Raw genomic sequence first — 27122 nt, forward strand, 5'->3', positions numbered from 1 at the left:
GACAAAGTACATAAGCACATCTGGATTTTTTGCATTTGAGAGAGAGACAGCAATAAAGAGAAGATGATCCTCTTCTCAGCTCAGTCAAGCAGCTCTTAACCCAGTCAACAGCATGAAGAGAAACTGAAATGATAGAACTACAGCTATTCCCAAATAACAGATAAACACGTTTCAGCTGAAGGACACCTGACTGGCCACTGTGGCAAACTACTTTTCCCATCTGTGAAAGCAGGGGTATTATTTACAAAAGTCTTAAGAGATTGCAAAAATGGTCATAATACCTCCTGTGATTTTCATTGTAATGATACTAACACAAATTCAAAAAGTGCACCCTAATTTTTATTGCTTTTCTGCAGAAAAAGAAAACAATCTGTTCATTATGAGCTCTGATTATGAAAGATGAGGTGGCGATTAACATATAACAATAGGTAAATAGTTTGGGAAAATTTCTTGAAATACATTTGACTTCTTTATCACGTCTACTTTTTCAGAGACTTAATCTGCATTATTGTAATGCAAATTGCATGAAAAGTGTATTTTAATGAGTTCTTGGAGCTTTCATTGAGCTGCCTAGACAATAATGAGAGTATTGTTTTGGGTATTATTTGTGTTGTAATATGTTCTGCATGAAAGCAATTATTGAAACAAAGTGCCATTAAAATATAATAATTATAGACTGTAAGGATGAGAGGTCATTTTAATGATTTTTCTGTTGTTGTAGAGACATTAAAATGGAATTCCTAATGATTAAATCCAACTTGTTATTTTAGAGAGACTGGTCAGAAGTGTCTTCCAAAGGGACACACATGCATACTCTCTCATTGTTTGCTTCTGACTAAAAAAAAAATAAAATATTTTCAGGCTAATGTCTGTATCTCTGCAGCACTGCACTGAATGGTGACATTCATTTCCAATTATTGGGCTAAAGGCCTTAGCATGACCTGAAGCTTGCTTCCACATGTTTACAAGTGGAAGTTGGCTGCAGTTGTTGAGTGACTGTAAACTGGAACACAGCCTTGCCACATGGAGCAGGCAGACTCACTGTGGCTACTACCCCAGCCCATGCCCCACTGAGGCTACTGCCCCAGCTGTGGCAGCAGCCACAGTAAAACCCATCAAATGTTGGCACTCAGCACGTTTGGCACTGGGCTAGCTATCACAGTTTGGGGAACCAGAGAAGATGGATCCTCAGCTGAGGAAGAGCTTGTAAGACTGGTCACACTTTTCAAGCAGCTGGAAACCCTGCAAAACAGCAAAAGCTCCTGCTGGTGCTTAAACCATTCATCATCCATCACAAATTCAAGAGAAGTACTCAGGCAGGCATTTATAGCAATGCCCTCTCCAAGCACTGTGCTGTCCACCCTGAAGTCTCAAACAGACTGTGACAGTGTCACACAAGGTGGTGTTATGCTTCCTGGCTGGCAAAGCTTGCTCTTAACTCCTCTTGGCATTTTAAAGACATGCAGTCTGTGAAACTTAATAGTCATCTATGATTATCTCTTATTATACACATTCCTTATAGACCCCCCAAAAAAAGATTTAATTCCTAAAGTTTGCAACTTTTTGAGATATCTGCATTTGTGTAAAATGGAAAGCCATTATATACAAAATGGCTCTTATCTGCAATTATTCTGATTCTGTACTGCTGAGTACTATTATTCTGTCTTTACCACAGATTAATTGTAGTGACCTTTCTTTAATGACACACCATGACATTATAATTGTGTGCAATAAAACATTATCTGTGTTTCACAGATAATACACCTAGTGCTTGCAAATCTCAAAACTGAGGGCCAGAGAAGGTAAAAGGCTTGAAATATTTATTTTTTTTTCTTTCTTAAAACTGAAAGTTCATTAGCAAAAGTGGTAGATTTTCCCAATCTGTTGTGCGCTTCTTTGATGCTTAAGTACTGTTACCCTAAGTGACTTGGCAGCCCTTGCTGAATGAGTAGGCGAGTGAAGAGGGACAAGCTGTAATGCACTCGAAGTGTTCCAGAAGCAGCTGTGCTCCTGGTCTGTGGGACTTTGGTGTGCCCCCTCATGTTACATATCTCACTCGCGATGTCTAGGAGGAGATCCTGCGTGGGTTCACCTCAGAAAGGGGGCTGTTGTGAATTCTCCTGCTGGTAACTCCTCAGCTGTGGGGGCGAGCTTCAGAAGCTGTGCTCTCCCCTGGGGTGCTGCCATAGCTGGCAAGCACAGTGCCTATCTAGCTGCTCCTGCTGCTTACTTATGGTAGAGACATAAAGCATGACAGAAAAGGGTTTTTACAGCAAATATGAGTTATAGTAGCATGCATAAGGAACTTCACCTGAAAGCTCAGAAATGCCTGGCTTCCCAGAAAGGTCCCTGTCAGGTGGGCAACCTTCAAGGGATGCCCTTCTCACACATGTAATGCAGTCACCCATATCCCCATGGGAGGTTGCATTTTTCAGCTTCCTCTTCATGCTTGTCAGGAGACTGCTTATTCCTTACCCTTTTTCTGACTCAGGAAGATCTGATATTAAGCGGTCCTACCACAGGCATACAAAACCCCATGGTATCACTTCAAGGCAATCTTCAAGTGAGTCATGGAGGGTTAATAAAGGTCTACACTCAACACACCTTACAGGTTTGCCTTCCACAGTTAACTGACTGCATTACAATGTCCTCATATTTATCAGCAGAGCTGAGTTTCACAGGTTTTGTAATTGGATTATATGTGTAGAATAACTAGATGATCTTGACTAGGCTTCCAGCCATCACAGATGAAGAAATGGATTAGTAGAAGCCAGTAAAGACACTGGCTGTATAAGCTATTGCAGCCTTCCCAAGTCTCCTAAAATGCTGTTGGTTTGTTGAGTCTAGTCCTGTGCCTCAGCCAGTGTACAGAGTCCCACAATGAATAAACACTGCATGTGTTAGTAAATCAGAGTCACCTTCAAAAGTGGAGCCAGAAGGCAAGGAGAGATTCCACCAATGTGGATATCCCATCTCACACAGAGAAGTGGTGTTAATCTAAAGAAGAAGGCACAGGTAATTTCAGACACCAGCCCTTTTGAATGGTCTTTATGAACATCATCTTCTACCAAGAAGTACACTGTTTCCACCTCCCTTACCACAGACCCCTGTTTCTAAATTGGCTTTGGGGATGCTGCTGCACAAACAGTCTGCTGAAATCTGACTGAAACCAGAGCATTGTGTGGGTTTCCCAAGCTACACAAACTGGTTCCCAGCCTGCATTTGGGCCTCTACAGAGGGGCCCACATAACCAACATCTAAAAGACTGCTGCCCCCAACCACCAACTGGATATAGAAGCTTCCTGAAGGGAGCAGAGGCAAGAGGTTCACCAAGCACTTCCTGTGCATCTTCTTGTAGAGGACTATGGAGTATCTCTACCTGGTATCCATAAGAAGCACAGGGCTTCTCTCTATTCATTTTCTCAATTTGCTGGTAGGAATTACCAGACAGCTTCCTGATCAGTTCTTCTGTGCCCCAAGACAACTCTAAATGCCAAAATGCCAGTATATAAAGGATGGACAGCAACCAAATGACAGAGAAACATGATTACAAGTCAAGTCACAGCTAAATTCCTTTATAGCTGCAAAGCCTCGTTGTTCAACTTCACATACGGTTTTCCTCTAAAGCTTTAATTCATTAATGTTCCTGTATAAAACCTTTTTGTTTACATTTAAATTTAGTAATAATTTTGATGTCATAATATGCTGTTCAAGCATCATGTTCAATAAAATAAGAGCTTGTGCTTTGTGGCAGTCACATCTTAATTTCACCTAATTCTAATGCATTATTGACCATGTTATAACACAGAAAGTCACAAGGGCTGGGAAAATCTATTTCATCATTATAACACAACTTTTCTATATTGTTTTAAAGTAGCAGAGCACATGTGTTTAGAAGTATTTTGTATAAATATTTTCACTAAGAGAAAAGCTGGTATGTGTTATTTCACTGATACTTCTAGGCAGAAGTGAAATGAGAGAAGTAAATTAAAGCTTTCAGCTGACTGCATTCTTTCTTAGAAAATGCAATAGTGGTAAAAGCATTTGCCAGCCTTCCCAAAGGAAGGTTGACAGATGTGATTGCAACCCACACACCTCCCTCTGGGAAATAAAATACATCACGCCCATGGAAAAAGAATTTCTGTATAGTGCTTTTGCAAGTTGCCAGGCTTTCTTAACTATGAAACAGAGCTATCGCCAGATCTCAGAGGAAGTTATTATGGGAACCTACTCAGGGAACTTAGAATCAATTAACCTTCAAAGTCAGCATGGTCACCTCGTAATGACTCAGTCATATGCTATGATCACAATACTTATTATGCAATAGCACCTAAATGATAATTAATGATTACCTAAGGATTTCTAATGAATTTTAAAATCTACAAATGAGCCCTAAAATCTAGGTCCAAACTCCTTGAAGAAACATTTATCTTGCTTAGATTTCAAAACAACATAAACCAAGTTAAAGAAGCATGCCATCAATTTATTCCAGTTTTAAAACAGATGCAATTTGATAAATTATCTAATTCTTCTCTAGTCCAAACATTTATTTTGTCAACTTGTAAAGGGATTCTGTAGTCAAATACATCTTGTATGACATCCAGTCATGCAGTTGTCAACCCAAGACTAGACTCATATATTATTACTTCTGTTTTATGTAAGGGGGTTTGCATCCACTTCATTTCACTGCCTTTATGAATTGTGCAGTTACCAACCCACTCCTCAGAAGTACAAAGTGTAACAAACATTTTGAAACAGCAGAACAGGGCTGCTAGTTCATTAAATTACCTACTGGCTGAACAACACTGCACTTCAACTTTTCTTCACTGAAAAATGAAGACATGTTCCAGCATCACCACGCCTTTTAATTTTCATTTGTCCAGCTTCTATTAGAGACATCAACTGTCATGAAATCTTCTCCTTAGTGTGCCTAAATTCTTCACTTATACTGAACAAGAAGCATTGGCCTCAATGGCCAGCTAGAACACATGCACTAAAACCTGGACTATAATTTAAGCAGTTAAGTCCTACTAAGGGGGTGGGTGGGAGGGGGCATGAACACTCCTGTGAATCTTTTTTGTACTCAAATAACACTGGTATTCAGGTTTTCATGACTGAAGTTCCTGAAGTGCCCAGAGCCTGGATACAGCAAGTGGTTAACTTGGCCCTTAGTATTTTTATCTCATCTACAACCTTCAAATTTAATATATAAGGAGCATTCAGGTTTAGCAAACTAGAGAGGCAATGATTTTGCTCAGGGACTGCAGCACATGGAAACCAGTTCTCCCTTTAAGACCTGCTCACTGTGTGGTAAGAGTCACACCAGCTCTAGAGCTCTAGAGCCTGTCCTGTGAGCTTTGTCAAGCCTTTGTTCTAACCTGTCTACATATTCTCTGTGCAACTCTCTGTGGGCACTGATTTAGGATTTTGAAATCCAAAGGTGGCATAGGAATTACAAATTAGTGTCACAGGGTTTGCTAACTGCCTGCTACTTGCCAGAAGCACCAAATATTTAATCCTCCTCTCAAATTTCAGTGCAAAGCTACTTGATAATAACTTTCTTATTTACTTATGTGTAAAATTAACAAAAATCTCAGAGGTATTTCTACCAAAAGACAACTAAAAATTAAGGAAGCCCTGTGAAGACTTCAAGCTTCTCTGGAAGACAGGCTTTAATCTTCCTGAGCATAACTGTAAAAAGTTAAATTAAAGCCCCAATAAGATAGAAGAGGAATTTAAAGAGTTGATAGTTACTTGCTCTTAATTGCTCTTTAACGATCAACTAATGAAATTGTCATAAATTTTTACACAAAATGTATCATCCTCTTCTTGCACTGTTCTGTTTTGATTAGTAATATGAAGTTACCACCAAAGTAGAAAGTCAGAGACAGTGTGAGGCACAGGACTAAGTCTAAAAGAAAGTTTATGCATTCAAATGAAGCATAAATCCTAGTATTTAACACACAAATGTTTCTAATATTTTCAAAGCTTTTTATTTTTAAAAAATTTATGAAACAGATGATCGTCACTCAGAACCATGCTACAAAAGCTAACCATCTTAAATTAGGATTTCTAATTCAGAAATGAAGTTATGTTTTATGCAGAGAAATGTATGAATACCTAACTCCATCCACAGCTACCAAGTAAGAGTCACGTATTGCTATCAAGCCATTTCTAAAAAAGAGACCACCTGTATTGCTTTTGTGAATTCTAAGGAATTACTGTACAATACAGGATGAAAATATTTTTTTTTTTGTGTTGCAGCAAGAAACCATAACCAAGGCTCCACAAAGAACCACAAACTAAGTATATTTTATGTCTGCAGTCTAAATAAAGACATAATAAAGTGGAAGAGAAAATAAAATGGAAGAGAGAAATTATGCATCCAAGGCCAGAAAAAGGGGAACCAAGTAGGTGCAAAGCATCCTTGAGGAAAGAAAATAATTATCACTGTGCAGAGACATCTGTGTTTTCTAGTCTGTGAAGTCTAAAAAAATGATGGCTTCAGCAGAGCTCACTAGAAATAGCTTAGTACAGCTAACATATAACAGACTCTAATAGATGCAGCCGGATAGAAAAACATACTATGAAATTCTGACTAATTCAATTATTTGTGTGATAAAAGCAAAAAAAAAAAAAAGAAAATTATTAAGGTTTTAAGTTAGATAAGGAAAAGACAATGGCTTCCACTTTGTGTGTAATATGCATAACATTCCTTTCAAGATAATGGAAGAGTCCACAGAGTGGGAATTTAAAAGGTTATTTCCAAGCCAAGAAAGGGGACATTTGTCACTAAAACCTAGAGTTATGAAAAAACATATGAATGTTCTAAATATACCAAAAGATTGCAATAAAATAAACTTCTTCAAGGATATTTCATGCTTGTGCATGGCTGCTGAATCTTTTAAGAAAAGATTTGGTTTTAAAAGTTTCATAAATTAAATGTTTCATAGAACTTGGACTTTTTGGTAAATCAGTTTCCTTATATAAGGTAGTTCAAAGAAAAATTTCCAAACATCTATGTGGATAAAGTAGTTCTGTTTTGTATTCAGTGTTGTGAGGACTACTTGGCCACTGCCATAATTAACCAACTGCCCACATATTCCTGCATATAAATCATGACCTTGAATAGAACCAGAGAATGGTTTATGTTGGAAGGGACTTTAAAGATCATCAAGCTCCAACTCCCCTGCCATGGGCAGGGTCATCTCCCACTAGACCAAGTTGCTCAGAGACCCATCCAACCTGGCCTTGAGCACTTCCAGGAATGGAGATCCAGAACTTCTCTGGGCAACCTGTTCCAGTGCCTCACTACCCTCACAGTTAAGAATTTCTTTGTAATATCAAATCTGAGTCTACTATCTTTCAATTTGATGTCCTTCCCCCTTGTTCAGTCAATTGCTCACCTCTGAGAAACTGCCAATAAGTAAAGCAGAAAAATGTTTAGGAGGCTCTATGCAATATAGCAACCCTCTTGCTGAAGCAGAAAATAAAAATCAATAGTGAACAGGCTGTAGATCCTGTTGCCCTGGGACTGTGCATGTTGACATATGGCAACAAAAGGGCAGCTGCCGTTACTCAATTATACAAAATTGTGACTATACTGCCTCATTATTGTAGTCAGAACAGAATGCAAGTGCCAGGAAATATACTATGTTCTAATCAAAATGGAAAATGGACACTTAGAGTAGGTTCTGACAATAGAGAAACAGGTTATTTAATGAGATTTCAGCTTTATTTCTGCTTGTATTAAATCGTTCTGTAAGAACAAAGACTGTCAAGAGGGTAGGTCCCTAGGCAAAATGTGAATAGCAGAACGTTAGAGAAAAAGGATTACATATTTAATGTCTAAGCATGCGATTAAAATGACAATCCTGTCTATTCAATAGCTTTATGTACCATCACAGTGATTATGAGAACTACAAAACTTTGTAGCAATTAGCATATTAAAGTTTACAAAGGGATTGCTAACATCATCATTTCCTCTTTGACTGACTAAATAAATAAATGCATTACCTTTGTGATATCCAAAATAGCACTACTTCAATTGAAGGATTCACAAAGCAGTTTGAAAAACCGAAAAAAAAAATCTCTGATTGAAACTATATACGGATTGCTCACCTCGCAATACAATTACCTAAACTGCAATACAAATAATTTGCTGAGCTTCGTGCCATCAAGCTTATGAAATATGCAGATTGTCATTCTTCTGCTCAATGGACAGTGGTGGTTACACACTGACACACACACACAGCAACCTTGCTGCCAAAAGAGCTCCTAGTCCATGTGCAAAGCAGGGGTGGGTGGAGTAGTCCCATTCCTCCTACCACTGCCATGATTACCAAGTCTCCCTCACAGCTTTTAAGTACAGACACTGGCCTGAATTCAACTGGACAGATTCCAGAGCAGAAGGAGCTGCACAAGCAGCAATATCCTGACAGTAAGGTTGTAGAGCAAGAGAACATGACAGTTAGTATCAAGTGGGGAGAGGAAGAAGCACCACACTAATTTTGCGGCTTATTCACATCACAGTTCAAAGAATTCTGAACAAAACCCAGAAATAGTAAGAATATAAGGAACTTTTGCTTTATACAGGATGATAGCTTAGTTTGGAAAAAAATGCTTGTTTAAATTATCCACAGTTGGCAAACTAATGCAAGCAGATACAACTGGAACTAAAAAATCAAGCCAGACTACAGCTATTATAATAAAATATCACATGTTGGACTAGAAGTGTAAAAATATGTTTGCATAAACATAAGAAAGTAGCATCATGCATATATAGAACATAGAAAAAATGGAACTCCAAAAGCTACTTCCCAGTTTTCTTTTTAAATCTATACTGTAAATCTAGATGTTACTGAAACCATGCAACACTGAAGAATCTTTATAAAGTGGAAACACCATTTATGAAAGCTAGTGAACAGGAAGACAATCCTGCATAGAAAAACCACAGGAGTAACCAATACAAAGACAATACAAAGTGCTGCCCAAGATTCTGGTACCGAGTCTTCTGCATGCATTAATTTCTTACTGTAGAGTATGGTTAACTGATCCTGAGCAGGTATGGCAATAAAAAGTGCCAGGTATGCCATCTGTGTAAAGATATGCACATTCCAGCAGCAGCACTGACAAAGTGACAAACTCTTAACAGGTGACTAATGCTTAACTCCTACACTTGCAGTCTTTGAGGAACTGGAAGCCAGACTTTGAAAAATGCAGAAGTAGTTTCGGCTGACATATTTAGCTCAATCTATTAGCAATGATATTGGATGAAAAATTGGGAACTAAACCAGTAAGAAACAGTGTGGAAGTTCAGTTTTCATTTCAACAAGAGAGAACTGGGAAACTTCTGGGGTTTTTTTATGTGGGTTAGAAAATGACAAAAAGCATTCACTGAGGCCACTTTACAGCAACACAAAATACAGTAAAATTTGCTAACCTAATCTCCACTTAGAATCTCTATTTTCCTGTGCTCTGTTCTTCAAATCAGTATATATAGTTCCAGGTTCTTCATTTGGATTCATAACATCAACAGTGATTAAAGTAAAAAAGCAGAAAAAAGAAATCCTAAATATACTGATTAAAAAAGAATAAACTTTGTAGTGGATTCAGAGTGAAAAGTATGTGTGGAAATCAGGAAACTATAACACTGACTAGGACATGAAGATTTCTGAGGCTATTACCTATTTTCTTTTGGGGTGATAGGGAACTTCCATTAAATCACTGCAATTCTCAAAGTGTCTGTTTTTAAAAACCAAAGAAACAAATATTCTCCTACTGGGCCATGGGTCTATAGAGTTACTTACAGCTCCAGAATAAGAATGACATCTGTTTTGTTCTCATAGACATCATGAAGCGTAATCACATTAGGATGCCGAATCTCTTTCAGTATGCCAACTTCTCGTTCGATATCTTCCCGGCTCACTCCACGGCGGCTGGATTTCGTTCTCCTTTTCTTGATGAATTTTGCTGCAAACTGCTGACCAGTACTTTTCTCACGGCATTTTTTCACTACAGCAAACTGCCCACTAAAAAACAAAGAGATGACAAGGGTTCAGTTCAAGACAACTCAGAGCTAAGAGTAGCCTGATTACTGTGGTGGGGGAAATCAGCTTTTAACTCTACTTGACCTAAGTATGTAACTGCTTCTTATGCCATCTAGAATAACACCTGAAGAAAACCTAGAAGAAGCAGGAAAAGTAATTTAAGATACAGCTTTTGCATCACACAAATGTACACATTTCAGCACATCAGTAAGTAAAAGGTAACACGTTATCAATGAGGATCACTGGATTTTTGACAAATATGTGCACTGGGGATTACTGGGCAAAATGGTTTCTGGATTTCTCCTCCCATATGCTTGTTGAATATTTTTTCTTTGTTCTGCAGTTGGGACAATTTGTAGTTTCTTACAACCTACATGATTTGTCAATGTTCTCTTTATATATATTCTATCCTCAAATTTGCTTTTTAAAAAGTTTTAAAACAAAATTCGGTTTCATGACACTGTTTTGGATTTTTAAATTGCTGACTAAACATGGTAGTATCAAGAATTACTCATCTTGTTAAGTACAAGTTTGAAGATGAGAAAAGTACCAAGGCACTGAGAAACAAAACCTGTGTTTGTATTACAAACCAGAAGAAATTCCAGGAAGCTGCTGACTGTAGCACACAATCATTGATGTACAAGCCTGCTGCTGGCTAGATGTACACACTGATCTAGATCAGAAATCTCCAGGAGTCTAATGTTGATTCAAAGAAAGAATAAGATTTCTAGAATTGTTTTTCTTTTAAGTTTCCCTAATCTCTGGTTGAGGATTCTCAGGAGATTCTGTTCCTGCTTTTTTTCACTATATGATGGAATCATAGAACTACAGAATGATACTAAAGAGATTTTTTGAAGTTAGCCTACCCTGTTAACTGAAGAAGATCTGTTCTCTAAAGCAGATTTAGAACAGCAATTAAATCAGAGCTAGCCCTAATAGGTTTGACTACTCGAACAGCCATATAGCACTCAGCGCTACACATTTCATGCCCCATTACTATGCTGATCCCACGTAACACCCTGAGTGACACACTGTCTTGACCTGGGACATGCAGTTGGGCAAGACTAAATGACTGTCACTCTTAGAAGGGCAGGGCAAAGACAGGACCTCTCATGTGAACTCTTAGAAAGACACTCTAGAGTAGCCACCACCATCTGGGAAATCTTTGAATGCAGCCATGGGTAGTGAGAGAAGTAAATTTTGAGAGAAATCTTAAGACAACAGTTCTTAAATTGAGGGTTAGATTTGTTTCAGTATTATGATCACCATTCAAGTTTAATTCTTCATTGTTTAATGAAATCAATTCATGAACTTGTGAGAAGATGTTATATTGCATGAAAAATTACTTTGCCTTAAATCCCACCCATCCCCAATTCCACACAAAGTTTTGAAGGGTCAGATTTCCATACAGAGACCTCCACATTATTATTATAAACTGCAGTGGACAGAGCAGTGCTTCAGACCACATCATATCCTCTTCTCCATCACACACAGGCTGGAAGACCTGCTTCACTTGCCTGGACTTGGCCTGCTAGTGTTATCCGAGATGGTCTTTGACATGTAAGACTTTCATATGTGACTGAAAGAGAAAGCATAGACCTCTGGAATACCTGTGTCATCCTAAACTGACAGCAGAGAGCTAGACAAGGCATCCTAAGGTCATCAGCCTTCTCTGCCTGGTTCAGTCCAATTTCACAAAAACTGAGTTTGATCTCCAAGGTCTGAGCAATTTTGCACTGCCAGAGTAGAGGTATTTGCACTGTTGAATTGAAAACACAGCCTTTCTGGCTCTTGCTTCCAGCGAGTAAAGCAAGTGACTGTCTCACACTCTCCCCCACAGCATGCACATCTCCACAGAGATACAAATCTTCATTTGAAAAGAATTTCAGTTTTGCAGAAAATTCAGTTTCAGAGAAACAATAAAGTGGAGTAGTAGACAGATGCAGACATCATCACAACTCCAAACAGCTACTTAAGCTCATGGATCACAAGGAAGTGCTGTTTTTCTTTTGACCACCTGGCTGGCTTTCAGGCTAGAAGTCTAAAATGCTTGACTGAGGAAGAAAAATATTTCTGCTTATCATCCACAGGCTTGAATGCTGCATGGCTAACCACTTTCTTATCGATGCTCAGCCTATAAGTTTAGTAAAAGCTACTGCTTCACTATGGAAAAGAAAAAAAAAAGAAAAAAAAAAAAAAAAAAAAAAAAAAGAAACAAACCCCCCCCCCCCCACCCTCACCCCAACCCCCCCGCAATCCCTACAATGCAAATTAAACAAACCCAGAAACAACAACTCCCAAAATATAATATTAAAACCAAAATTACATCTAACATTCGTTCTGGAGTAAAAAAGGAAAAACATAAATCTGAACTACAAAGACATACAATATACTGTGATATCCAAGAAGATTTAATTATAAAAGTTGGTGGGGATTAAGAGTTGTCTGTGCTTTACTGACATAATGATTTTTACATAGTATTGTGCATATTTCAATTACATCATTCTCCAAAGCCATTTCATGTTTCCAATGCCTTTAAGGCTAAGACTGTTTAATCTTATTTTGGCAATGGGTCAACTATGATGTTACAGCATGAGGCTGACATCCTGGAACAAAGGGGGCTACATGAGACGAGTAGATCTCCTCTCTCCTGAGATATGGCATTTATTTTTTCAGTCGTTCACTATTTTCTCTGTCCTCAACAACCTCTTGGAAGGATGCCCTGATCTATTACTATTCAATATAAAAGTGTTATCAGAAGTCAAATACATTGTTTAAAACACATGACTTTAAAGATTGGTCTCATCCACGTTTTAGTAGGAGGTGAACCTCCAAAAATCCTTGACGCTCAAGACTGTAAGAAGGTTATCAACTAACAAGTATCTTGAGCAAGTGCCAGTTATACACCAAGTAACCTTCTTATTGTTGCTGTTGTGGTATTAATTCAGCACACAACTGCACAATTAGCTGTTTGTTATTAAACGCTGTACACGCAGATCACACTTTAGCCGCAATCAAAGGGGCTGTTTCATGCCTGGGATCCCTAAGCCACACCATTTTAAAACTCTCTCTAAACTCCTGTTTTAAAAGCAGAGGAGATGTGTAAATCAAAAGGTATTTACTGGGCTTCCCCTCGCAGAATTGCAGAGACAAGCTGATATAAATCAGCTTTGCAAACATAACATTCATAGAATATCTTCCCCCAGACCCTACATTTTCAGATTCAGCATTCATTCATTCATACAGCATCTTCAAAGCCAGAAAAGTCCTCTAGTTTTTTTAAGTTTCCTTGCTTTGGTAGGTCTGATTCAAAGTGCATGGAGTCAAAAAAATGTCTGCCATTTAAAAAGAGAATTACACTAATCACCCTGCACCCTCTCCCTGAAGTAAATCACAAATTCACACTTAATAAAGTATCTGACATCATTTTTTTCATAGCAGAATCAGGTTAAACAGCAAGGCAGGATGACAGCTTGATGTAAGAACAAATAATTCTGCTAATAATAGTAATTTGTTTTTTGATCTTGTAAATCCTTAACTCAACCAGGCCTTAATTACTACCCTAAAGTTACTCTTTGTGGGACACTTGGCATACACCCACATCCAGTGATTTTTCAGACTCACTTCAGAACAACCCATTACCTAATCATGACATTTCTGCATCCTTTTTACATCATGAGATACACTGTCCTTTACAATAAATATACGTATAAGCAAAAGTTATGCAGACAGGGGATGGAAGCACCAATAAAGCCCCTATAAGTCAACCTTTATTGCTCCTTGTTTAGTGAGATCACAAAACAGCTACTCATCAGCATGAATTAAGACAAGTTTTAAATACAAAGACATTTAATTTACAATCAAAGGGAAAACACAAGAGTACTTTAATTTTTTCCACAAGGATGATGACAGTGATTAGGGGCAGCAGATACCCTGTATTCTTTCCCACTTCCAGCCATCTGCACCAGCTCTTCCCAGGTAGTATGTTCTCTGAGGAGTGAAACTCTTGCTCCAAGAACCTGGTGAAGAGTTCTAAGCTAGACATAGAGTTGATCAAGTAACCCCCAGGGACAAATTTTCTAGTAGTTATTGCCACAACAGGTCAAGAATGGGACAATTTTCCATGCCATCTTCTGAAGACTGCATTCCAAAATTTAATGGGAGCAGGAAATAGGAGTAAGGAAAAGGCATTAACTTGCCATCAGAGTAATAAGATGCCTTGGTATTTTTCTGACATGCAAGTATTTTTCTTCTATTTAAAATTTTGATATTCAGTACACAACTCTGAAAACACAAAAACACAATGTACTGAGATTCAACTACTTTTACTATTTGTTTGACTACTTCCCTTTTTAAAATTACACTAATCCAACAGAAAGAGATTTACATAATACTCTTAGATCAGCCTGTGAAAGAAACTGCAACTCGATCATGGGGCCTCTTGTTTCCTTCAACAGAACACTATCAGCATACTGCACTCACTTCTGTCTTTCCTCAGAGATCTGCTGCAGGAAAGGCCAATGGACCAGGGGATGTGCAGACCCAGGAGCATGCTAGCACCAGTCAGCCCCATCAGCAACCACAGCTATCCATTATTGTCTGTCAGCAAGGGCATCTGACCTGCTTCTGCTAATAAGGTTAGCTCTCACAAAACTCACTGGTGAGGCAGCAGTGTCCAAGTCTTTTCCAAAGAAAAGGAACACTTGTCCACAAACTTGACCACTTGGCAACATGAAGGAACAGCATCTATATACATCTGACAGGAGAAGGAGCTGGAAGCACCTAAAGCCTATTCACCATAAACTTGTTTCAGGCTTCACATAAACAGTTGTTATAGGAAAGGGCAAGGTGGCCGTAGCGTAACAGAAGAAGTAATTTTGGGAGTCACATGAAAAAAAAAGCAATACTAAAGAAAAGAAAAAAAAGAGAAGTTAAACATGATACAGTATTTAAGCTAAAGAGAAAAACTCCTCGAATTATATATAAGTGACTAAGCGGAAGAATAAACCAGCTGGAAACTGATAGTGAACCATAGAGATCACTGTTAAGAGCTGTCTCTTTCAAGTACTACTAATATAGAAAAGTAAACATAAGGGTTTAACTAGATCTGACTGTAGTTGAGTGCTGCAAGTACACAGGCAAAAGAGGAACATGTGCTAGGCAATTGTGCAGTACATTTACAACAGGTGCAGAGTTAAAAGGAAATTGCAATTTACACCCATCAATATAATGCATGCTGATACATTTGCTTAGAAATATTTTGGAAAAGCAGCAAAGACAAAAAGAACAGCAAGGAAGGGGAAGCAAAGCGGAAAACTAGACAGATTTATAAAAAACTCGAGTGTACTAACACCTGGTATTTCTGAGTTCTGATAACTCCCAACTTCCAAATTCCTTGTTATGCACAGATTAATGTATACACTTATAATATTCACATCTTTTAAAATATTTTTCTTTATTTCTGACTTAGAATAAATTTTGGTGTCTAATTACCAAGTTCCAAAAATACCAAGATTCCATCATAGAGATGACTCAATGTATGTATGTTTGATTATCCTTCACTATTAATACATCAAATATTTATTTTACCAAAATATGAAAAGTATAAAAATAATTATTTCTTTATGTAATACTTTAAATGAAAAAATCCCAACTTTCAAATTGAACTCTGTTATTACTGTATAATTTATTTAGATACCTTTTTTGTCTCTATACATCAACTGAAACTTCTGTTGTGTTGTCTATTCAAATACAGTTGCAACAGCATAACTGTTACATTAAAAATTAAATTAATAGAAGCATTTTTAGAGTTTCTATAACATGACAACATGAAGCAGTCAGAATTTGAGGTTTCAAGCAGTGCAAGAAGCAGGTGGGCTAAGTCAAATTTTTAAACATATTTACAGACTAAATTGCCTACCATAACTTTGTGTAATTGAATGGCAATCAGGTACCTCTTCCCAGCCCCTCCATGGTGTGATGGAGAGGAGAATCAGGAAAAAAATTTAAAAACTCAAGTGTTAAAATGAGAACAGTTTAATAGCTTCAATGATATAAAAAATACTAATAAAACCAATGACAGTAATAGTAACAATGGACAGAAGAGAGTGAGAGAGGAATAAAACCCAAGAGAGAAAAGCAACGCACAATAAAGTTGCTCAGCACACACCGATGTCCAAATCCATTCCCCAGCAATGACTGCCTCTCTCTTATGATAAACTCCCCGTGGATTTATATATTGGGTATGATTTTCATGGTACGGTATAACATGGCCCAAAATTCGCCAGTTTGGGTCAGCTGTCCTGGCTGAGCAGACTCTCCCAGCTTCTTGTGCACCTGCTGGCTGGCAGAGCACGGGAAGATGAAAAGTCCTTGCCTTAAGGTAGGCACTACTGAGGAACAACGGAAACCTCAGTGTGTTACCAACATTATTCTCATGCTAAATCCAAACCACAGCACTATACAAGCTACTAAGAAGAAAAATAACTCTATTACAGCTGAAATCAGACACTGAAGTAGAGAACTTGTCCAATCTATTAATTTCCCCAACATTTTCAAGTTTGTGCCTCATATTTTTGTGGTTTGGTTATTTTAAAAACAAATAATCACGCCTTTTAGCTATGTATTTATATCCCGCAGAAATGGTCTTGTGCTGTCTACCTCAGCACATAATACTGATGAAATTGGAGGTTTCTGTTGCTCTGCTGATTTCTGTATTTTCATTAGGTTGCTAACAGACTTCTCTAGATATTTGCTAAGCTTACAGAAAAGTGATTTTCTTTACTGTTTTCTCAGATATCCAGAAGAGCCACTAGTCCTAAGGGATGACATAAAGCATGATAAAAAAATTTATGATGGATCTAAATAAGGTATCTCAGAAAAATATATATTGTTTACTGTTTTTTTTTAAATTATTTTTTAAATGCTTTGTATTATTCCAAATAGTGTACGAAATATTTTAGAGGAATAGTTATATTGGAGATGTGGAGGAAGAGAAAAAGTGATGAAAAGGCAAGTGACTATTACTTTGTCCATGTACAGATATGCATGTGTATGCAGTACTGAGTGCTACAAAGTATTTTAATTCCTTATTGTGAGGGTGGTTTATCATAGCATTAAACTGCTTTCTGTGCCATACATTAAAAAAGGCAAGTGCCTGCCATTGCCAAGGCTCCCTATGGAGCCCGTTTATGGATTTGGTCAAGATCACATCTCACTGAACACAGCTCCTCAGTACAGTAATTAGCTAAGCGTGAGCAGATTAATCAGATGGCTCTGGTTGGCCCAGAGAGAAGGGGATGAAGACAGCTACACACTGTGCCTCGATGTTAAAAGTAAGACCAAGCATGCCTGTACAACTTTCTATGTCCCTTCCCCAGAAGCCTCACCTGAAGGATCAGCATCTGCTCAGGATTTTCTGATTCCACTGAGAGAGCCACGATACAGTTTTTCCAAAATACTTAATGTCAAACAAGTTGAACAGTTGGAGCAGGAATACATGCACACACCTGTGCATACATTTGCTGAGCTGAAGAGCACTTATTAACTAGTACAGGTCATGAGGCAGAGATGAGGCTCCTGTATCAGCAATTTGACAGTAAACATCAGCTGCAGATGACTGAAGAATTCTTTGCATTTACAAATAAGAAGCTATAAGAAAGCTATAAGAAATAATGCAATCTCGCGATTAGGCTGAACTTCATAATAAAATATATAAAGCACAAATTTCAGCCATTCTCTGTGTACATATAAATATGCACAGTATCTCTATATACATTAATGTGAGGATTTTAAACAGAGGATAAAAAATACAAATGGATGATATTTTGGGATTATATTTTGTTTACTGTTTATTTTATACACTATTGTGAAGTGAATAGATATTTTATACACACTGTCATAAGAAGTAACTGAGTTTCTATCCTTGAAAAGGGTTTTAATTAGATATATAACACATTGAAAAAGAAATTTAAAGTCAAAATGCCTGCAATATTTTCATCCTGCTGCTATAGTTTGTCTGAAGTCTAATGCATAGCCCTTGCCAAGTACGGCTGCTATGTTACCAGAGCAGAATGCAGCCCTCTCTTTTATCCAAGAAGAATGCCTTCACAATTTTTTCCTTTTAAAAATGGCTTCATTTCAATTCACAGCTCAAAGCTGAACAGGATTTCAGTGAAACCCTGTGTTCTGATTAGGTTATACCAATTCTACCCGTGGAGCTACAAGTAGATCTGCTCAGTGTGATTCCCAAGTGTAGGCAGGTCACCTTGAAGGGGGGAGAAGAATGTAAGGAATTATGAAGAGTAGAGTCAGAGATGCTTTATTATGTGATTCAATGTGAAAACAGCTATGAAAACACTTGAACAAAAAGTGATATAAGTTCCATTTGTATTCAGAAGAAAGGGTTAAAAAAGGAAGAATGGCAAGGAAGATCGTGGATTCACTCAAGCTGGGAATGCCAAGGCCTGGAGAATATCAGTGTGGGAAACCACATGTTAAACCTACTGCTGTTTATCCTCTATCTGTTTGGAGAAGAATTTCTGTGTAGAGATAACATAAGTGTTTACAGAGACTTGTAGGCCATATCCCAGACATGCTTCAGCTCCCAGTTGGGAGAGAGATCAAAGCAGGGACCATAAAAAGCACAGGGAGATCACAGCATGGTGCTAAACTACGCATGCTCAGGCCCTGGATAAACGGGCACAGCAGCAGCCCTGCTGCCTGCTAGGACTGGACTGAGCCTGATGGTGCCTGTGCCCTCACTCGTGTCTCTGCTGCCCAGCCTTCTTTCAGGATCCTCCAGTTAGTGAGGTAATTGAGTAAATTTATTCTTTGCATTTCAGTGCGGTTTTTCTGTGGTTGCTCTCAGTCACCTGTGTGCATTGATTAACAGTTCAAAACAGAAATTATTTGTAAGGAAAGTTCCTTACATAGTCCAACCCCTTGATATTTAATTAGACATGGCTGAACTGTAGTTTGCTTCACCTCTTTAAAGGAATGTTTAGGTGAGTCACGGTGCATCACACATTAATAGAACCTTAGAATAGCTTGGGTTGGAAGGGACTATAAACATCAAGTTCCAACTCCCTTGCAATAGGCAGGGACATCTCCCACTAAACCAGATTGTTCAAAACTCCATCCAACTTGGCACTGAACACTTTCAGGGATAGGGCATCCACAGCTTCTCTGGGTAACCAGTGCCTCACCACCCTCACAGTAAGGAATTTCTTCCTAATATCTATTCTAAGAAGTTCTTCTTTCAGTTTAAAGCCATTCCTCTTGTTTTATCACTACATGCCCTTGTGAAAAATCCCTCTTCAGCCTTCCTCTAAGCCCCCTTTGGGTATTGAAAGGTTGCTGTAAGGTCCCTGCAGAACCTTCTCTTTTCCAGTCTGAACAGCCCCAGCTCTCTCAGTCTGTCAGTATATAGTCTGGCATTACATTATAGGAACACGAAAATGATGTTCAATCACAATATAAGAAAGGCATTCAGCTATTAGAGATCATCCAAAGGAGAGCCACGAGGATGGAGAAGGGCCTTGAGGGGGGGCTGAATGATGAGCAGCTGAGGCCACTTGATCTGTTCAGCCTGGAGGAGACTGAGGACAGACCTCACTGCAGTTACAACTTCCTCAGGAAGGAAAGAGGAGGGGCAGGCATGGATGTCACCTCTGTGGTGACAAGTGAGAGCACCTTCAGGCCTGAAGCTGTGTCTGGGGAGGCTGCATATCAGGAGGGTGGTTGGGCACTGGAACAGGCTCCCCAGGGCCATAGTCACAGCACCAGCCTGACAGAGTTCCAGAAGCATTTGGACAACACTCAGGCACAAGGTGTGTTTCTTGCAGGTGCCCTGTGCAGGGCCAGGAGCGGGATTCAATGATCCTGATAGGTCATTTCCAACTCAGCATGTTCATGAATCTATGAACATTATTAATGTTCAAGACCCTTTTGATTGCCAAAACAAAGGCAAAGATATTAAGTTACAACAAAGCATTGAAACAAAAACATATATCACAAATTTAATATAAACAGAATTTATTTGCATTGAACTGAAATTTATCTTTATTCAAAGATACCATTGCTCAAAAGAATGAGGAAGAAGAATATGGGAGCTACAGCAAAGAATAGAAAGCTCTGTTTTCCAATATGTACAGTATTTCAACAAATATTTATTATATGAACTGCCACACAAAGCATGTAATTGTGAGACAGTCAAGACTTACGAAGCCATTTCATAATTGTTTAAAAATATTAGACAATGAAGTTTACCTAGGACTTTATATGAGTTAATATCCATAAACTCAAATTGGCAGGTAACAACTCAATAATGTACTAAAAGTTTCACAAAGTCCTTCGGAAACCACCTGCTCAGAAGAAAATGTTGTGCAAGAAAGATGTATCTTTAAGTCTCTGACCAGTCCTTCAGCTTAACCTTTGATGCTGCCTAAATTTTGTATTTCTATATGCCTCATTAGTTAGTCTTAAATTCAGGTTAACATTTTAATTTAATTTTAATATTTTTTAAGGTCAAGAAGAACTTCCAATGACTCAATTTCCCTCAATTTAGATAACGGTAAAATTAATTTGATTTGATAATCAAATAATTAAAAATTAATTTGATTAATTTGATTTTGATTGATTTGTCTTCAAATTTCTTATGGCATTAAAAATAACCTTTATAATTTTCTTTTTCATATTCAACAAAAGAGAGATATGTAAAACTCATGTGCAAAGCAAATGAAAAAAACCCACAGATGAAATCATTACATTATGATCAAAACATGACAGAACTTCATACAAAATGCTATCTAAAAGTGTAAAACTTAATGCCAGTGAATACACAGGAAGATTTAAGAAACCACACAGAATTATTCAAACTATTTCTCTGGGTAGATTTCTCTTTTCAACACTGATACAATGGAATCATTCTGGGAAGCACTTGAAGATTCACAGAAATAGCTCCCATCTGTTAAACGTAATGCCGTGTCTGCTTTCAAATGAAGACCTTTGAATAAAGTGTTTTGTTACTTTTAACACACAGCTGCAACCGTTCCATGAGTTTATTCCACCTCCTGATTAGAAATAATGGTAGGGGCAACAAACCTGACAAGCCCAAGATTTAAAAGAGTTTGGAGCACAGCACCTCCTAGTATTCACTCTCCTGTCCTTTTTCCCCCCACGGTGGTGACTGGGTTCCTTGGTTACAATACACTATCCTTGTTCTTTCTCACCACTGTGGCAACGGATGCAGCACTGTGCAACGTGCTGCATTTCTTCTGCTCTATGGTTTGTAGTCTTTCGTGGTCAAAATTCTGCAATACTAATGAAACACCACTTGCTTGCCTTTCACTTTTTATTAAAACTAACGTTTTAACAAGCTGTATGGTTTCATAGGCTATTTATCTCTGGTGTTTACCAGTTTCAGTCCTCTTCATCCCATTCACTGTGCTCTTTTAATACAACAGAAAGGTTTCTTTCTAATGATTTTCACCACTGTCAGTCCCCTGTATTTATCTTCCTCACTCAGCTGTCTAAATTCTAGATTTTTAAGATTTCCACCTTCATCTGCAGCTTCAGCACTTGCAAGTCCACCTTCTCTAGTATCTCAATAAATCTCGGTCTTCAAGCCACTGTTGTCCAAAACTAGGGAAAATTACAAATTTCTCCTCATTCCTTTTAGCTCTGCTCTCATTGTTACTCTCTTTCCTGTCCTTACACATTCACCTGACTCCAGCACAGTGGTCAGATATTCAGATCTCTTCCTGAAGCTCAATTAAAAAAATAAATCAGTACTCCCCACGAAGTCTCTCCTAATGAGAGATGAATGAGAGAAATTAGGAGTGATACCCTTCTCCAAATCACCCTCTTATTGCCTATACTATGTTCTCTGCTTGACACTTGCTTTCCTCCCAACTTACCTAGCTCACCTTCACAATAAAATGGCAAAGCACACCAAAAACATAACTGAAAAGAAAAACCAACCAAACCCAAACCATCCTGACAATTCTGTTCTGTATTAAACAGAGTGCTGAATCCTAAACATGATGTTCACACTCACCTAGTACTTTTAACATTCAGAAGGGCTTATTCAGTATGTAGACAGAAACAGATCTTCAAAACCTATTATTTTCTCAACTATGCATGTATGAAATGGATGGAGTCATTGCATGCTCAAGTTAGCACACAGTTTTAAACAAATACTTTAATCTACCAAAAAAAGGAATCAAACAGTAATCTAAGTCATTAATTTGAATCTCCTACATACGTCATTAAAAATACAATTCTGCTGCTTTCAAGGTTATTTTGTCCCTTTTATTTAGATAGCTTAATTACTTGTTAGAAGTCTTTCAATGAATAAATAAAAAGTAAGAGCATATATGAACAAAAACTAAGTTTAACTTAACAATTAAACAGATGTTAAACACTTAAGCAGATGGCACATCACACAGTTACCCATCAATCTGCAACATGGGTAAAAGGATTACTCTACAAATCTTGCTGTATAACCAGCATCAATATAGAAACTATCCATCTCCCCCTTCCCTACATCCTCCCCTTCTCACATGTATTAAAAAAAAAAAACTGTTCCTTAAGCAATAGTATTTCAGTGGGAAATTCTTAGACATGTACCTACTCACCTGCTTTTGGGTCCAACTCAGTTCACTTTAAGTACTGCCGCATTTAAAGTACAAACCTTCTGAAGTTCCTGCATTTGCCAAGATATTTCACTCACAGAAATTCTGTTATGTAGGAAGTTTCACATTTCTTTTCTAATTTCAATCCACTATTCTTCCGAAGATGGAAATATAACTTCTTCAGGTTAGCTTTAGGTTTTTTTACTTCCTCTCTTTATCAAAAGTCTCACCATAACTGAACTAAGTAGCACAATTATCCAAAAATACACTAAAATAACTTTTCTTTGGCTTACTGCATGCATATAGCTCTAACACTGAAGACAGAGAAGACTGCAGCACCTGTATGCTGTCCAATCTGAGAGCACAATACAGATTCAATCGCTGGAGCCTGGAGAAAAGACAGTGACAAACATTTTATTTTTATTTTTATATAGCTAACTTGCAGCCAAATGCCCGTAAGTGTCTCCAATCCTCTTCCTTAAAGGAAAAATAAAACCTATGACCTAGCAATTGCATCTACGCAGTTTTTATGTTAAAATATGCTGAACTGAAGATTGCTGCTTGTTATTACTTTGGTAGTGATTTTGTTTAACATGGAAATACATTCTAATAGAACTTTGTGCTACAGCAACAATCACAGCATTCTTGTGAAAGTAATGGATGAAAATCACCAGTGCCAAAACCAGCTCACTTCATTAAAAACACAGTGTTCTCTTCCTTTGGTAGGATCTGGAAGTGCTGTTGTACAGCACTAGAGAGACAGCAAATTTGGAGCACGACTGCTGAATAATTACGTGGGCCCAGGTTAAGCACGCATTTTATTTGCATAAGTGCTCCCTGTGGAACAAGAATGACGTTTCCAGTTAGACTCCTAGAGAGAATTTGAGAATACAGGAAAACATCCCATTTTTGGAGGTCTGATTATCTAACTTTTTCACAACTTAAATGAGAAATAAGAACAGATCACTGAAAATTAAAAAGCTTGTATCAAATTCATGTGAGAAATAGATGCATCATCACCTTATTCATCTATTGGATCTCTTTCATTGCATGAAAAAAATAGCCATACACACACTTTGTCTCAAAAAACATCAAATATCCCTTGCATGTTTTTTAAAATTATTTCTGCCTATAAGAACTTACTTTGACTCATCATAAAAAAGCTAGCAGCATGCATTTAGTCAAGAAAAGAGTACTGAATGTTTCATTTTTCAGTGGTATGCAAAGAACACCATTAATCTTACTTTGTATTTACAGGTAGCTGAGTTGATCTTCTTTTAAAGCAGAGAAACGGATTAAGTCATTTCTAGAGATGGTTTTATAAAGCATGAAACTAGAGCATGAAGGCATCCCACTTCTGCAACTGGATGCTGTGCACAGAAGCTCTCTCCTGTAAGCTTTGACCTAACACCACCTCCATTTCTGACTTCAGCAGTCAGTATTTTGAAGCAGTCAGAAGTCCACATGCCTACTTCAATGATCTTTACGAACACTAGAAAAACAATTACACTGAAGGAAAGGCTGGAGACTGTTGTAACCAATACTGACACTTTTACTAATGCAAGGAGTATGCTCAACAAATATTTGCAGTGATAATGAATACAACTGAAAAAAGGAAAAGAAATGTTGCAAGTCCATATTAGCATTACTAAAAATAAATGGTTTTCTAAAATTCAGCTTCTTTCTCAAAATAGAGGTATTTTTTCTAGGTTTGGTTTTGACTAAGGAGATTTTTCATCCAAACAGTTGCATATTAAGAATTGCTAACATTACTGATAAGTTTCACTTTCTACAGTAATACAGTCAATCTCCAAAAGATTCTAATGAATCAGTTCCAGCTCTCAGTGCTTCAGCTCTTCCTACTCAGATAAAGAGGTAGGCATCAGAATAAAAACACATTCACATGGACTTCACCTTAACAGTCACTGCAGGTTGCAGCTGAAAGGTTTTCTTCCCATTACAAGGGCTGAGAGAAAAAGACTCCACAAACTACAAGGAAGCACTTTAGAAATTATGGTCTTAATTAAGATGTATTTCTGTAGAATTTTGCAGTGTAGAATTGTAGCTGACCTACACAACCTGGCTTTGCCACCCTCCACCCCTGTGCTTCATAAGCTATGGCTAAGCAATACTGCACCAGAGATAAAGCAAGTGCAGTAACTTGGAGACATTTGGAGGAGGGATAAAGTGTGCTCATATACAACTCCCAAATAATGCAATGACTTTTGAATTAATAAATTACTTTGTAAATGGAGCTGCAACAAGTGTATTTTTCCAGAAAGCTGGTCTTTTCATTATGGCTTTCAAACAAAAAGGTAGTACCCTTGTAGAGAGCAGTGTTCAAATCCATCCTGTCTAAGCATTAGGTGTAAGCAAGGAGTTGTGAGCTTCTTTCCTACTGCTATCACCAGCAGTGAGTCTCTAGATTCAGTTCCTCATCTTGCTTCTACTCAGGAGGCCCCTGCATGCAAACTGAAGATAAGCAAGGCTCTGGAAAAAAAGCAGAACCAGTCACCCAGAGGCATTTCAGTACTTCCAATGAACTTTCTATGCACATCAGTTCCCTCTCCATCCTTCTAGAGATATTTAACTGCATTCTCTTTGCTATTATAACTTCCTTAAAAATTAACTACAAATTCTCTTCCTGAAAGCGTTAGCTGTTTATTTTAAAGATTTCAGAGGCTTGGGGATGAGTACTATAGACATGTTGGAAAGGTATAAAGGGCTTTTAGTTGATTTTAACCCTGGAATAAAGATGTACAGGTCAGAAAAAAAATTTGGAAAGTTTTGATCCAATGTTCCTGCAGTACATGGTATTCTAAAAAAAAAAAAAAAAAAAAAAAAAAAAAGTTGTCCTCAATTGACAGTTTGCTTTGTGGAAGATATATTTGTTGTAGTTACTACATAGTTTTGCACATGAAAATTAGAGGCAAACAATCCTGAAATATTTCACTTTCCAAACCACACCCTACTTTGATCTTTGATTTTCTAGAGACAGAGTTTTCAAGTTAAGATTTCAAATATTAAACAGCACAAATTCCTGAAATTTTCTTGTATCTGTTGCCTCCTTGACAAAGGAAACAGATAGAAATGACACAAGCTCCACTAGTGCAATAAAAGGTGCAATTAATTTTTGCTTAATTTTTTGTTGGAAATGCAGTTCACAAAGGCATTTTATTTTGGCCTCAAGAACACAAAATCCATTTATGCATTTCCTTCATTTTTCTGTCATTAAGCAGCATTTATCTATGTAAATTTCATCTGCTCAAAACATTACCTTGAGCAATGTTTCCCTTAGCAGGGACTGCTATTGCTTCTTTCACAGAAGCCAAACTCTAATAAAAACACTGTGTCAGAGCACAATGTACCTCGTGACTGCTTTCTGCACAGACCTCCTGTGCCAGTAGTGTAAGCAGTCTGCCTTTCCTTCTGCCAGCCACCAGCTTTCCAGTCCAATAAAAATTGTCTCAGGAAGGCCAGCACAATGTGCTCTCCCCTGGTGACAAGCTTCATTTTGTTCTTTTTCGCATTAAAATGTCAAAGAAAAATTGCTCTGATTGGGGGTTTCTCTTAGCTCTTTACACAGGGAAATGTCAATGAGGAGCTGCCAGAAAGAGACCGGTGTGGTAGTACGTTTGCCACAAATGGCCTTGCAAAACAGTGTGATGAAGGACAATAAATTTTAATAGTCCTTTTTTATTCTAGGGAAACATATCTTTTAAGAAGGATTTATTATACTGGGTAAGAAAACCTGTGCTGCCAGAGACAGAGTGTGCCAAGTAGCATTTTCTTGTTTCATGTCCCATAAAATCCCATGCCCAGCTAGAGAAGGCAGCAGTAGCTCCTTGTCAGGAAGTCAGCACTCAAATGTAGCCAGGAGACAACCCAGTGTTTTGCAGGATGGCTCCCTTCCTATTAATGGTGTCTCAGTAACCTGCCTTTGTGATTTGTACAAAGGCCACTTTGTACTTCTTCTCAGTTGTTCAGCATGCAAAACTCAAACCAGAATCCTGCTATCCCTCTACACTACCATGTTTCTGAAACTATTCTGGCTGCTTGGTCAATTTCACCAAGTTCCAAGATGCTGGATGCAAAAATGGTTGCTTCTTCCCTGCACTGATCAAGAGCTGCTGAAGCAGCATCCCCCTAGCAGAGCCAGGGGTCCTGAGGCAGGCCCTGCTACTGGTGGAAAGGAGATGAGGTGCAGATGGGGTCAGTATCACCCCTGAATCACTCCCTTCTGCTGGGACTACTGCTGAGAGCCCAGCATGCTCCATGGAATGTAACGAAGAATTTGGCTGGCAAGAGCCAAGGGTGCAGCAGGCAGCCCTCCACAGGTACTGCTGCCCCACTGAGACCACTGCCCTGGATGCCAGATGACACACTCCTGCCACAACAGGGATCATCATTGTTATGACTGGGCTCGCAGGATATCTTG

The 27122-nt window shown here is 38.1% G+C and overlaps 1 protein-coding gene across 3 annotated transcripts in view; it reads right to left on the reverse strand.

Annotated features, from left to right (window-relative positions):
* Window positions 1-27122, reverse strand: part of DAPK1 (death associated protein kinase 1) — an 88598-nt gene that overhangs the window by 37583 nt on the left and 23893 nt on the right. For all 3 annotated transcript variants that reach the window (XM_053931865.1, XM_053931866.1, XM_053931864.1), the window contains exon 2: window positions 9810-10031. In XM_053931865.1, the coding sequence (XP_053787840.1) occupies window positions 9810-10031 (222 nt within the window). The remainder of the gene's footprint in view (window positions 1-9809; window positions 10032-27122) is intronic.

Source organism: Vidua chalybeata, chromosome Z, assembly GCF_026979565.1.
Source record: "Vidua chalybeata isolate OUT-0048 chromosome Z, bVidCha1 merged haplotype, whole genome shotgun sequence".
NCBI classification, from domain to species: domain Eukaryota; kingdom Metazoa; phylum Chordata; class Aves; order Passeriformes; family Viduidae; genus Vidua; species Vidua chalybeata.